At 40.1% G+C, this 14565-nt stretch overlaps 1 protein-coding gene across 3 annotated transcripts in view; it reads left to right on the top strand.

The window, feature by feature from the left end:
- Window positions 1–14565, top strand: part of UBE2K (ubiquitin conjugating enzyme E2 K) — a 60258-nt gene that overhangs the window by 38168 nt on the left and 7525 nt on the right. For 2 of the 3 annotated variants that reach the window (XM_054729429.1, XM_008140232.3), the window contains exons 3-4: window positions 42–100; window positions 1907–1989. The exons of the other annotated variant lie outside the window; for it this stretch is intronic. In XM_054729429.1, coding sequence (XP_054585404.1) covers window positions 42–100; window positions 1907–1989 — 142 coding nt within the window. The remainder of the gene's footprint in view (window positions 1–41; window positions 101–1906; window positions 1990–14565) is intronic. 3 annotated transcript variants of the gene reach the window in all.

Here is a 14565-nt window from a genome sequence, read left to right as displayed (position 1 = left end):
ATGAGCAGTGTTCTTAACTTTCTGTTCTCCCCATTTTTTAGGAGGAAGATATCAACTAGAGATAAAAATACCAGAAACATATCCATTTAATCCCCCTAAGGTATTGTAAGCCTATTTTTGTGCATGAACTTCTAAAATATTTCTCTTGGCCCATTTAATTAATACATATATTTTAGTGCTTATTAAAATTAGAGTGTTTTGAGTTGTTGACTATGAAAATTTAATGTGGACAAGATTTCAGATAATGGAAGACAGCTTCTAGAATTATGATGAAAAGCAAGCTTATTCAGGCAGCTAATAATGGCTCTAGGCAGGAATAATAGGATGTACGTCTGACAATGGCTTAAATTCTAGGTCTGGAAAAACTTGGTGTTCCAATATGTAGAGAACTCACACAAATTATTACTTTTTCATTTCTTTTTCATTATTATTATTATAAAAGTAGTTTGTTGTACAGGAAAGTTATATAGTGAAGTACAAAATAGAAAACAAAATTTCAATATGACCACTTAGAGATGTTCACTGTTTTTATCTTATGTTTGTGACCTAGTTATTTATATTTTACACACACACACACATTTTATCTATATATTATATATATATATATATATATATATATATATATATATCTTTGGCATTGGATTATCTGTGGATTTAATGTATATATTTCAGAGAGGAATTGAACCGTGACCTCCTGATTCATAGGCTGACGCTCTGACTGGGCAATGAGTTGATTTTTTAAATTTTATTTATTTTATTATGTATTGGTTTTGGGTGTATAGCTTAATGGTTAGACAATCATATGCTTTACATAGTGTTCCCCTCTATATTTCCAGTACCTCAAATGGCACCATAGGTTTTCTAATTTTTTATTGTGATTGTTGTTGTTAATCCTCATGCAAGGATATTTTTCCATTGAGTTTTTTTTTTTTAATATATATTTTTATTGATTTCAGAGAGGAAGGGAGAGGGATTGAGAGATAGAAACATCAATGATGAGAGAGAATCATTGATTGGCTGCCTCCTGCATGTCCCCTACTAGGGATGGAGCCCGCAATCCAGGCATGTGCCCTTGACTGGAATTGAACCCGGGACCCTTCAGTCCATAGGCTGACCCTCTATCCACTGAACCAAACCAGCTAGGGCAATGAGTTGATTTTTATAAAGTACTTACAACGTTGCTTGGCTTATAGTAATTATTAAGTATTAAGGAATTTTGACTCAGATGACTATTGTGTCAGATATCATTCTCCTCCTCCTCCTCCTCATCCTCCAAAAGCTTAGAGTAAGAGCTGATGAATTAGTTTTCATTTCATGGTGATCTGATAGGTGACTAGAGACTTAAAATCTGAAATCAGAGTGTATGAGTTTGCACTTTGTTCTGTTGCTAACTAGTTGTTTGATTTTGGATCAATATGTTAAACTCAAAGCCTCAGTGTCTCTTCCATGCCTGGCACAAATAATAGGCATTCAAATATTTGTTAAATTCTTTTTTTAAAAGAATTTGCTTAAAAAAATTACTATAGAAAAATTAGAGCAATCCTACAGCCACTTACTACTTGTGCTTCCATTTACTACTGATTTTGCTTACTTTTTCCTTCAAACTTATTCTACACCTTACTTCACACTAAAAAAGTTTGTTTACTAACTGTGAACACCTAGTAATTGTTGGGTTTCTTTAAGGGCGGAGCATTTATTAAAAGGTTTAAAAAGAATGTATGTCAGTGACAACATTTGGCTTATTACTTCAGTGCTTTTTCTTCTATACCACTCCCTTCACTTAGGCAAAATGATGTAAGTATGGGCACTCTTTTTAAATATGAGGATTTCTTTCTCTTGTAATTCTGTTTAAACTATATGTGTTTTATTTCTGTTATTTAAAAACTTGTATGCTTTGTATTTTTAGGTCCGGTTTATCACTAAAATATGGCATCCTAATATTAGTTCTGTGACAGGGGCTATTTGTTTGGATATCCTGAAAGATCAATGGTAAGAGATTTTTCATTTACCTTCATCTCCTCTCCCATATGAATTCCAAGACTATATTTGGAGTGTTAAAATGAGTACTGAGTACTGCTTCAAAGCATAAGCTGTATATACAGAGGTGGGCAAAACTAGGTTTACAGTTGTTCATATGGCAAATAATACAATAAATAGTAATACAAGAATAAACTGTTTTGCCCTAATCCTCGGCAAACTCATTAGTCAACAGAGCCAAATAACAGTACAACGATTGAAATTTCTTTTGAGAGCCAAATTTTTTAAACTTAAACTTCTTCTAACGCCACTTCTTCAAAATAGACTCGCCCAGGCCGTGATATTTTATGGAAGAGCCACACTCAAGGGGCCAAAGAGCCGCATGTGGCTCACGAGCCACAGTTTGCCGACCACGGCCCTAACCGGTTTGACTCAGTGGATAGAGCGTTGGCCTGCGGACTGAAAGGTCCCAGGTTCGATTCCGGTCAAGGGCATGTACCTTGGTTGCAGGCACATCCCCAGTAGGAGGTGTGCAGGAGGCAGCTGATTGATGTTTCTCTCTCATCAATGTTTCTAACTCTCCATCCTTCTCCCTTCCTCTCTGTAAAATATCATTTAAATATATTTTTTTAAAAAAGAATAAACTGTTTTGCATATGCATAACTGTAAGCCTACTTTTGCCCACCATGTATTACAGTTTCTCTTATTTGGGCAATGACTTTAAGATTTATGTATTTAAGTACATAATTGAAAATGTTATAATTGAGATCACAGTCTATATTTTAATACAGGCTTATTAAGTAATGTCAGATGCTAGCTTACCTCTTGAGAAAAGTCTTGGACTTCATTTGTGTGTTTTCTTTTTTTGGTAAATTTGTTTTTCGTTATCTTGAATATGTTTGTGAAAGACTAAAAAAAAAAAAAAGTATTGAAATAATCAGCTCTGACTTAGATGGTGTTACCCAACAAAAATGTCCAAAGTTGTGTTAATTGAGCACAGTTTAGGTTTTCAGATTCCAAGAAGTACCTTTGTAGGTGATATCTTCATTTGCACCGTAATTTATAGTGCTTTCACATATTTTGTCTGATTTGATCTTAACATAGTGTTTTAAGAATTCTTACTCTGACCCAGGTCTGTGTGACTCAGTTGGTTTTACATTGTCCCATGCCTCTAGAGGTTTGATTCCTGGTCTGGGCACATGCCTGGGTTCCAGGCTCAATCCCCAGTAGGGAGGCAGGAGGCAGCTAATCCATGTTTCTCTCTCTCTCTCCCTCTCCTTCTGTTTCTCAAAATCAGTAAGCTTTTTTTTTTTTTAACTTCTTACTCTGGAGCAAAATGTTCAAATCCTGGTTCTGCCATTTACTGAACAATGTAGTCTTGAGCAAATCACTTAATCTTTGTGCCTTAGTTCACTCATCTGAAAAAATACGGGGTTAATACTTCCTTCATAAGGCTGTTGACAGAATGAAGTGAATTGTTTTATGTCTGGCATATTCTGAAAATGGATGAAAAGACTAAGGCAAAGAGGTATAAAAAGTCATTGGGGCCTAGCTGGTGTGGGTCGGTGGTTGAGCATGGACCCATGCACAAGGAGGTCACTGGTTCAATTTCCCGTCAGGGCATGTGTCTAGGTTGCAGTCAGGCAGGGAGCATAAACACATTGAAGTGGGAGAAAATAGTAGTAACTTATGTGTTTGATTTGTTAAGGAAGGGAAAGAATGGAACCTGAACAAGGTGAGACAGGAATGACAACATTCAGTCTATGGGCGATTTGGTTTATTTAGTAACTGGATAAACAGGCAAGAGTTGCTGGTTTTGTTTTGTTTTGTTTTTTCATTCTAATAGCACATCTGTGTAAGGCTTCCCACTCAGTATATCATCTCTTGGGATCTAGTTTCTTGATCTACATTCCATATTGTTAAACATTGAACAGTGTAGAATACATCTGTCTAACTATCTTCTGTCATTCATTTGATTTTTTTGCTTTTTGCAACTTACTGAATTTCTTGGCCTCATTGTTTTTACCTATAAGGTCATCTCCAAGACCCCTAGCTCTATCGTTCAGTGATATGAATGAATATTTGCAGTGTTAAGAGATACCTTTTTTTTCCCCCCCACTTGGTTTCCATGATATCAATTCTGTTCTTTCCTTTTTCCTATGCCCACTCTCACTCCTTAACTGGTTATTCCCTCTCTGGAGCTTTATATATGAAAACTAGAGGCCTGATGCACGAAATTCGTGCAAGGGGCTTGGCCCTTGTAGCCATGGCAGCTTGCTCAGCCCTCGCAGCCCCGGCTTTGTCTGGAAGGACATCTGGAAGGTCGTTCGGCTGTCCGGTCTAATTAGCATATTATGCTTTTATTATTATAGATGCCTCAGGACTAAGTCCTAACCTATGCTCCTTTTCATCAATACTCACTTCCTTGGTGAACTCATCTGATCTCATAACTTCATGGTTTACATACTAGCAACTCACAGATTTATCTTACCTGAACTCCTCTAGGCTTATCTCAAACTTAAACATGTTTGAAACTGAACTGATTGATATTCCCCCTAACCAAAAACCTGGTTCACCCCATCTAAGTTATTAGCAATTACATCCTCTCGGTTGCTCAAAACAAAGTCTCATCATGGTCCTTAGTTCTTCTTTCTCTGGTACCCTGTACCCTGTCTATAAATTCTGTTGGTGGAACTTACAAAATCTTAGTAGCTTCACTACTACCACTTTGATTCAAGTCACATTACCTCTTGCCTGAATGATTATGGTAGCTTGCCTCACTGCTTCTGACCCTTCCCTGCTCAGGCTCTTCTCAACAGCTGGAATGATAGCCACCTCTTTTAAAATAAATAAAACTCCAGACTAAAATCTTCCACTGACTTTCCTTTTTGCTCAGAGTTAAGCCAGCAGTCCTACCACCTCTGATTATCTCTCTATAGATAGTTGAATGATTATGGAGTACATATAGGGAGAGAACTTGAATTTTTGTACCAAAATACTTTTTATCAACTATTTCCATTTCCTAAGGCAGGTGATATAGCTGAAATGTAGTCTTGTTTGATACCTATACTAGAGGCCCGGTGCACGAAATTCTGGGACCCCTTGAGGAATGTCCGACTGCCCTCTCACAATCCAGGACTACTGGCTCCCAACCTGCCTGCCTGATTGCCCCTAACCGCTTCTGCCTGCCAGCCTGATCTCCCCCTAACCACTCTCCTGCCAGCCTGATCGACGCCTAACTGCTCCCTTGCCGGCCCAATTGCCCCTAACTGCCCTCCCCTCCAGGCCTGATCTCCCCCAACTGCCCTCCCTTGCAGGCCTGGTCCCTCCCAACTGCCCTCCCCTGCTGGCCTGATCGCCCACAACTGCCTTCCCCTGCTGGCCATCTTGTGTGTTGAAGTGATGGTCAATTTGCATATTACATCTTTATTATATAAGATAATTGAAATATTAAAAGGTAGCAAAGACACATCAGATAAAATAGTTGAGATTGGATATCCATGCGTTTGTTCTCTCCCTGCCCTCCCCAGCTTTATTTATTTAAATTTTTTTTTCTTTATTGATTAAGGTATTACATATGTGTCCTTATCTCCCCATTGCCCCCCCCCAGCTTTATCTACACTAATAAAAGAGAAAGATGCAAATTGACCATCACTTCATGATGCCAATCAGGAGTGAGTATGCAAATTAATCTGACAAAGATGGCAGGTTAATTTGCAGGCGCCAAGCGGCTGGGGGTGGGGCAGCTGCTTGCGCCGGCGACAAGCGGCCTGGGTCCTGGGGACGGGTGTCCTCAGGACCCAGGCCACTCTGAGCCTGTAGGCCTGGAGCGGCCGGGGTCCCGGAACCCCCCCAGCCACTCTGGGCATATGTTTGCAGGCGCCCAGCAGCCGGGGGCTGGGCGGGAACATCCGCCGCGTGTTCCCACCCTGCAGCCACTTGCGCGCGTGCTGGCGCCAAGCAGCCTGCATCCCGGGGACAGGTGTCCTCGGGAGCCAGGCCGCTCTGAGCCTATAGGCCCGCGTGTAGGCACTGAGCGGCCGGGGTCGGGGCGGGAACACCCCCGGGACCCAGGCGCTCTGAGCTGCCACACATGCAAGCGGCCGGGGGTGGGGTGGGAATGTCCTCTGCAGCGAGGGAGCAGACAGCAGACTGGGGGTGCTGCTTGCCCCTGGCTGTGGCAGCAAGGGGCAAGTAGTCCCCCACAGAAAGCAGAGAACCACAGGGAGCAGGCCTAATCTGTCAGTAGGACATCCCCTGAGGGCTCCCAGATTGGAGAGGGTGCAGGTCGGGCTGAGGGACACACACACACACATACACACACCATGCACGAATTTTGTGCACTGGGCCCCTAGTTGAAGTATAATTGACATTTAGTAGATATCTATGTTTAAGTGTGGGTGCTTAGACTTTAGAACTTGAATCTGATAAAGAAAACTACAGCCTGGCCGGTTTGAGCATCAACCTATGAACTAGGAGGCCATGGTTCGATTTCCAGTCAGAGCACATGCCTGGGGTATGCAAGAGGCAGCTGATCAATGATTCTCTCTCTCTCTTCCTCTCTAAAATCAATTTCAAAAAAAGAGAGAAAGCTATAGGATCGTAATCTTAGGAACAATAAATTGAATAAACATTGAATAATCTGGGACAGATATGCTAGAAAGCAGTTTTTTAACCTTAATCTTTTATTAATACACTAGGAGCCCAGCGTGCGTGCAGCACCGTCCACCCTCAAGTTGCCTAGTGATATTTTCCCATTGATTTTTAGAGAGCATGGAAGAGAGAGGGAAAGACAAAGAGAAACATCAATGTGAGAGGGACACATCGATTCGTTGCCTCCTGCATGAGCCCTGACCTGGGCTCACAGCGCAGCAGTCCCTGCAGCCGTTGCCGGTCTGGCCCTGCCTCGCTCCTCAGGCCCCACAGCCTGCTGGTCCGGCCCTGCCTCGCTCCCCAGGTCCTGCAGCCTGCTGGTCCCGCCCTGTCTCACTCCCTGGACCCCCCAGCCTGCTGGTCCCGCCCTGTCTTGCTCCCCAGGCTCCGCAGCCTGCTGGTCTGGCCCTGCCTCACTCCCCACACCCCGCAGCCTGCTGGTCCAGCCCTGCCTCACTCCCGGGGCCCCACAGCAGCCGTGGCCGCTGCTGGTCCAGCCCTGCCTCCCTCTCCCGCCCTTGAAGCAGCCACAGCCTCTGCTGATCAGGCCCTCCCCCAGCGCAGGCGCAGGGAGGCTGCACGTGCAAACTCCTCCTGTCAGGTCAACCCATTATGGCCTCCTGGCCTAATTTGTATATTACCTGGCGAAGAAAATGACAACACATAAAAATTGCTCTCAATGATACTGCCCTTTCAAAAGACATGAACAGGCATTAAGAGGTTATTTAGATGGTCGATAAGCTCTGCTCAGCATCTTTACTCATCAGGGAAATATAAATTAAAGTCATAATTAGATACCACTACACACTTGTAAATGGTTCTTATGAATTTCTGATACAAATACGGTTTAACTGCCCAACCATTATTATGTACCAAAGCTAAACATACAATTTCAATATGGCCTAGCAGTTCCAGTACCAGTTCCACTCATAGGTATATATCCAAGAGAAATGAGTGCATATGTCCACCAAGAGACTTGCGCAAAAATATTTATAGCAGATTTACTCACATTGGAAATAACCCAAATGTTTATCAACAGGAGAACGAATATCTAATGGCTTTATTGTACAGTGGAACACTGTACAATATAGCAGGGGGGCAAAAGTACGTTGACACAGTCAGCAGGTATGATTCTCATAGACATGCTGAGTGACAAAAGCCAGACAGAAAGGATTATGCACCATGATTCTGTTTTTAAGAAATTCAAGATGAGCCAAAACTATTTTATGATAATAGAAATTAGGACAGTGGTTGGGGTAGGTAAGGATTGCAAATGGGAGGGGTACAAGTGAATCTTTAATATATATATATATATATCTTTAAAAAAATATATATATATATATATTTTATTATTGATTTCAGAGAGGAAGGGAGAGAAAGAGAGAGAAACATCAATGAGAGAGAATCATTGATTGGCCGCCTCCTGCACACCCCTACTGGGGATCAAGCCCACAACCCTGGGCACGTGCCCTGACTGGGAATTGAACTGTGACCTCTTGGTTCATAGGTTGACGTTCAACCGGCTGGGCAGTTTTCAGATTTCTTTATTCAACTAATTCTTAATGGTTTATAAATAACTCCCCAACATACTAATTATTATGAAGCATATTGAAAATGTACAACATTTTCTCATTGAGATTGTTATAAATTGAATCTAAAGTTATAGTTCCAGATGTTTCCTTTCATTTTGAGGGCAAACAATAGAACCCCTTTTAACATGTTCACCTTTAGGTCTTTAACTTCCACTTCTTGAAGTGATAACTCAAGAAGGTCTATAATAGTTTGTGAGTATCTTCCCAATAAAGACACCGCAAATAAAGGAAGTTGGAAGTATTTATAATAATAACTTACGAATCTCTAAGGGAAGAGTTTATCACTTAACGTTTTTAAAATCTGTTTATAAAATATATATAACAAAAGTTATTATCTTAACTGTTGTTTTTAAATTGACATATAACATTGTAGTTTTAACTTTTTTTTAATGTACAGTTGTATAATAAGTACATTTACATTGTTGTGCAACCAGTTTCTAGAACTCCCCTCCCCCCCTTTTAATAAGACTTTATTTTTTAGAGCAGTTTTAGGTTTACAGCAAAATTGAGAGAAAGGTAGAGATATTTCCCATATACTCCCTGCCTCCATAATACATGGATAGCCTACCCCATTATCAGCATCCTCCACCAGAGTGGTATGTTTGTTACAGTTGATGAACCTACGTTGACACATCCCAATTACACAAAGTCCATAGTTTATATTATGGTTCACGCTTGGTTTTGTACATTCTATGGGTTTGAACAAATGTATAATGATATGTAGCCATCATTATGATATACAGAGTGTTTTCGCTGCCCTAGAATTTATCTATGCTCTGCTTCTTCATCCCTCCACCCTATTCCTCCCCTCTCAGAACCCTTTTCATCTTGCAAAACTGAAACTCATTTCCCATTTAGCTTCCCTCTCCCCCTTCTTCCAGTCCATGACAGCCACCATTCTACTTTCTTTCTCTACGAATCATAGTGTTTGTCTTCTTATTCCTGGCTTCACTTAACACAGTGATGGCGAACCTATGACACGCGTGTCAGCACTGACACGCGTAGCCATTTCTGATGACACGCGGCCGCATGCCGAGGATGAAACATTTGCTGCTCCTGAGGATGAAACATTTGCGACTCGAGTCTTGGAGTTAGTTTTTTCCTCAAAGTGACACACTACCCGAGTTATGCTCAGTTTTTTGGCGAAGTTTGACACACCAAGCTCAAAAGGTTGCTCATCACTGACTTAACACAATGTTCTTAGGATTCATCCATGTTGTAACATGTGTCAGATTTTTCTTTCTTTTTAAGGCTAAATAATATTCTATGGTGTGTTTTATTTGTTTGTTTTTTGAGGAATTGCCATGCTGTTTCTGTTGCATTCCCACCAATAGTGCAAAAGGATTCCAGTTACTCCACATCCTCACCAACTGTTATTTTGGTAGTTGTTTTTTTTCATAGTAGTCATCCTAATGGGTTTGAGGAGATATTGTTTAAGTGATGTTAAGCATCTTTTTTTTAAATTGATTTTGAAAGAGAGAAAGAGAAACATTGATTTGTTCCACTCATTTATGCATTCATTGGTTGACTCTTGTAAGTGCCTGACAAGACATCCAACCCGCAACCTTGTATTGGGACACACACTAACCAATTGCACAACCCAACCCTGGCCGTTAAGCATCTTTTCATGTGCTTACCAGCTATTTGTGTGTCTTCATGGGAGAAATGTTTAAGTCCTTTCTCATTTTTTAAAAAGTTTTTTTGTTGTTGTTGAGTTGTATGCATTCTTTACATTTCCAGATATTAACCCTTTATCAGATATATGATTTGCAAATATTTTCTGCCATTCTATGAGTTGCCTTTCACTCTATTGATTGTATCTTTTGCATAAAATGTACCCCCACACATACACAGGAGTTTTTAACTTTGATGGAGTTTTATATAAATTTTTCTGTTTTTTCTTTTGTTTCTTGTGCTTTTGATGATGTCCAAAAAATTATTGCCAATTCCAATATTATGAAGCTTTTCTAAGAGCTATGTTTTCTAAGAGCTTGATAATTTTAGCTCTTACATTTAGGGCTTTGATCCACTTTGAGTTAAGTTTTACATATGGTTTAAGGAAAGGGCCAATTTTATTCTTTTGAGAGCTTGTCAAGTTTTTAAATGTCTGTTGCCTTGTTGAGATATAAATGTATAAAGCTACCTTGTGGAGATACTAAGATTTTGCAGAGAATTGAATGGTTTTTATTTTACACTAGAGGCCCAGTGCATGAATTCATGCACCAGTGGGGTCCCTTGGCATGGCCTGCAGGATCTGGCCGAAACCAGCTCTCCGACATCCCCTGAGGGATCCCAGATTGCTAGAGGGCACAGGCCAGGCCAAGGGACCCCACCAGTGAACGATCAGGGCCAGGGAGGGACCGTGGGATGGCTCTAGGACGTGTCTGGCCTGTCTGGCTCAGTCCCAATCAGCTGGACCCCAGCAGCAAGCTAACCTACCGGTCGAAGCATCTGCCCCCTGGTAGTCAGTGCACATCATAGCGAGCAGTTGAGTGGCCTTAGCATATCATTAGCATATTAGGATAGGATAGGATAGGATAGGATAGGATAGGATGGTTTTAATTTTTGTGAGTTAAAATAATTGTGAGTTTAACATTATTTAAAATGAAATAATTCCTCTGAGTGAATATTTTACTTCAGTATTCAAATAAATGTCCTTCTATAGGAAACAATTGTATTAATTTAAATTATATAAATTAGGATTTTTTATTAAAGTGATGTCATGTGTTTTCAAGTTAGGACACTTAAGGCCATTGGGCTTAACTTAATTAACTTAGCTAACCAGCTTAACTTTGTATATATATTTCTGTGATATTTTGTATTTTTGTCCTTTTTTGGGTGGTTTAAGTGCACTTCAAGCTGGTATATTTAGGTAGCTTGTGTTTTTTTAATCCTCACCCAAGGATATTTTTCCATTGATTTTTGGAGAGAATGGAAGAGAGAGGGAAAGACAGAGAGAGATACTGATGTGAAAGAAATACATTGATTGGTTGCCTCCTACAAGCACCCTGACAGGGCAGGGAGGAGCTTACAACCAAGGTATGTGCTCCTTGACCGGAATCGAACCAGGGACCCTTTGGTCAGTAGACTGAAACTCTACCCACTGAGCCAAACTGACTTGGGCTATTTAGGTAGCTTTACAACAAATATTCCATTATCTCTTTAAATATATTTTTTTATTGATTTCAGAGAGATAAAGCGGGAGAGAGAGATAGAAACATCAATGAAAGAGAAACATGGATTGGCTGCCTCCTCCTGTCCCCTACTGGGGATTGAACCCGCAACCCAAGCATGTGTACTGACTGGGAATCGAACCTATGACCTCTTGATTCCTGGGTTGATGCTCCACTACTTAGCCAGCACACCAATGGGTTATCTAGGTAGTTTTTGTTTTGTTAATATTTTATTGATTTTTAGAGAGGAAGGGAGAAGGGGGGAGAGAGAGAGAAACATCAATGATGAGAGAGAATCATTGATTGGCTGCCTCCTGCACGCCCCCTCCTGGGGATCAAGCCTGCAACCCAGGCATGTGCCCTTGGCCGTAATCAAACCTGGGACCCTTCAATCTGCAGGCCGAAGCTCTATCCATTGAACCAAGCCAGCTAGGGCATCTAGGTAGTTTTTGATGTGCATGTGCCTGTAAACATTTTCTTTAAAATTACCAGGGCATAAAATGAAATTACAGTAGTGAACTTCTAATTAAGAAATATTCCAACCTTGTTATGGTGATAATGACAGGAAAACAATGAACATTTAAGGACTAAATTTGTATTGTTTATGCTTTGACATCTGTCTTAAAAGAATATTGTCCATATAAAGATGTTAGAACTGTTGATTGAAAAGAACTTGTGTAAACTTTAGGAAATTTTAAAGCTTAGTCTAGAGAAGCACTTTCTATTTTCCCAGCTCTACTTCAGAAATAGGAATTTCTATTAGATAAGACTATGTAATGGTTTTTAAATCCTATTCTCTTTTTAATATTAGTTTAGCATTTCAGCCAATTTTTAGCATAACCAGTATTTTCTTATTTCTGTAGCTTCTCTAAAATGATAAATTAGATTAATATTTACTCTGATAACATTTTAAAGAACAACTTGTATAAATTCTTCTCTAATATATAAAATATAGACATACAGATGTGATACTTATTTTATCGGTTTAGAATAGCCTTTCTCAATGAGCTTAATCTGTAATGCACTAAAGCAGTATTTCTGAAAGATTATCATACTTCAGAATCACTTGGAGTACCTGTTAAACCACCCCAGAGTTTCTAATTCAGTAGGTCTGGGATCAGGCTGAAAATTTTCATTTCTTACAAGTTCCCAAGAGCTACCAATGTTACTAGTTGGTAAAAGCATACTTTGTTATACTCACAGCCTTAAGACATCATCCATTCTTGGTAGTAAGTTATTTTGTCTTCTAAACATCTAGGATGGTATTATTTATATATTATCCTGGAGAATTTGAGAAAACAGTCACTTAGTAATTTTCTCTTTGTGTGGTTGAAATGAAGACCCCCCCAACTGAAAAGAAGTATTTTAGAATGATACAATTAGTGTGGTGAAAATGGGCATATATTGTTTAATATCTTCAGAATCTTAAATATTTCACTATTATGCTTACATTTATAAACATTTCTATATTAATATTTAACAGAAATGCTATGAATCCTTGCTCGTTAGGTAGATACCATTTTCTAGATACATATTTGCTTTATAAATATATTTAGAAGCAAATGAAGTCAGCAGTCACCAACCGGTGGTCCGTGGACAACCTGGTGGTCTGTGAGGTCTGAAAGGTTGGTGACCACTGAATTAAGTGATATATTTTAAGCAAAAACTTGGTCTATTTCAGAATGCTAAGGAATCTTTTCAGACTTTTTAAAATATATATTTTATTGATTTTTTAATAGACGGGAAGGGAGAGGGAAAGAGTCAGAAACATCGATGAGAGAGAAACATCAATCAGCCGCCTTTTGCACACCCCCCACTGCGGATGTGCCCACAACCAAGGTACATGCCCTTGACCGGAATTGAACCTGGGACCCTCGAGTCCGCAGGCCGACGTTCTATCCACTGAGCCAAACCGGCTAGGGCCAGACTTTTTTTTTTTTTAATCCTCACCCAAGGATCTGTTTCCATTGATTTAAAAAAAATAAATAAATATTTTGTAATTTTTCTATTTACTTTTTGTTGTTGTTAATCCTCACCCGAGGATTTTTTTTATTTTTATTGAATTTTAAAGAGAGTGGAAGGGACGGGGAGAGACAGAGAGAAACATGATAGAGAGACAACATTGATTGGTTGCCTCCCACACTTGTCCCAAACAGGGCCAGGGATCGAGCCTGCAATCGACTTACGTGCCCTTGACCAGAATCACAGCCAAATCGGCTAAGGCTTCCATTGATTTTTAAAGAGAGTGGAAAGGAGTCAGGGAGGGATAGAGAGAGATTGGTTGCCTCCTGCATGCGCCCTGGCCCTAACCTGGGGATCTCAGATCCGAGGGCCATGGCTCTAACCACTGACTCAAACAGGCCAAGGCTTTAATTTAATTTAATTTAATTTAATTTTTTAATTTTTTTTATTTATTTTTTTATTGATTTCATAGAGAGAGAGAGAGAGAGAGAGAGAGAGAGAGAGAGAGAGAGAGAAACATCAATGATGAGAGATAATCATCGATCATCTGCCTCCTGCACATTCCCTTACTGGGGATAATTTCCAGAAACCTGGGCATGTGGCCTGACCAAAAATTGAACTGTGACCTCCTGGTTCATGGGTTGATACTCAACCACTGAGCCACACCTGCTGGGCAAGGCTTTCTTGAAAGTAAAAGATATGTGCTTGATGATGTCTTATTTGTTTTTAGAGTGCCATTGAAACTAAGTTTTGCATATTAGTATATCACTTTATTTTTACTTTATGTCTAGAGAAATGGGTAGGAAATGAGTCAATGGATACAGCTTATCTGAAGATATCGGTAATAAGAAAAAAACAAAGCCAGTTCAAGACAGTTTGAATTGTCTTAAGAAATAGAATGACCCATAGAGAGAGAAAAACTTCAATGTAAGAAACATCAATCAGCCCTAGCTGGTTTGGCTCAGTGAATAGAGCGTCAGCCTGAAGACCAAAGGGTCCCGGGTTCGATTCTGGTCAAGGGCACATGCCCGGGTTGTGGGCTCGATCCCCAGTAGGGGGCGTGCAGGAGGCAGCCAACCCATGATTCTCTCTCATCATGGATGTTTCTGTCTCTCTCCCTCTCCCTTACTCTCTGAAATCAATAAAAATATTTTTAGTAAAAGAAGAAATATCAATCAGCCCTAGCTGGTTTGGCTCAGTGGATAAAG

The sequence above is a fragment of the Eptesicus fuscus genome, chromosome 2 (assembly GCF_027574615.1).
Source record: "Eptesicus fuscus isolate TK198812 chromosome 2, DD_ASM_mEF_20220401, whole genome shotgun sequence".
NCBI classification, from domain to species: Eukaryota; Metazoa; Chordata; class Mammalia; order Chiroptera; family Vespertilionidae; genus Eptesicus; species Eptesicus fuscus.
The sequence above is the reverse complement of the archived record's forward strand: the minus strand, read 5'-3'. Positions and strand labels throughout refer to the sequence as shown.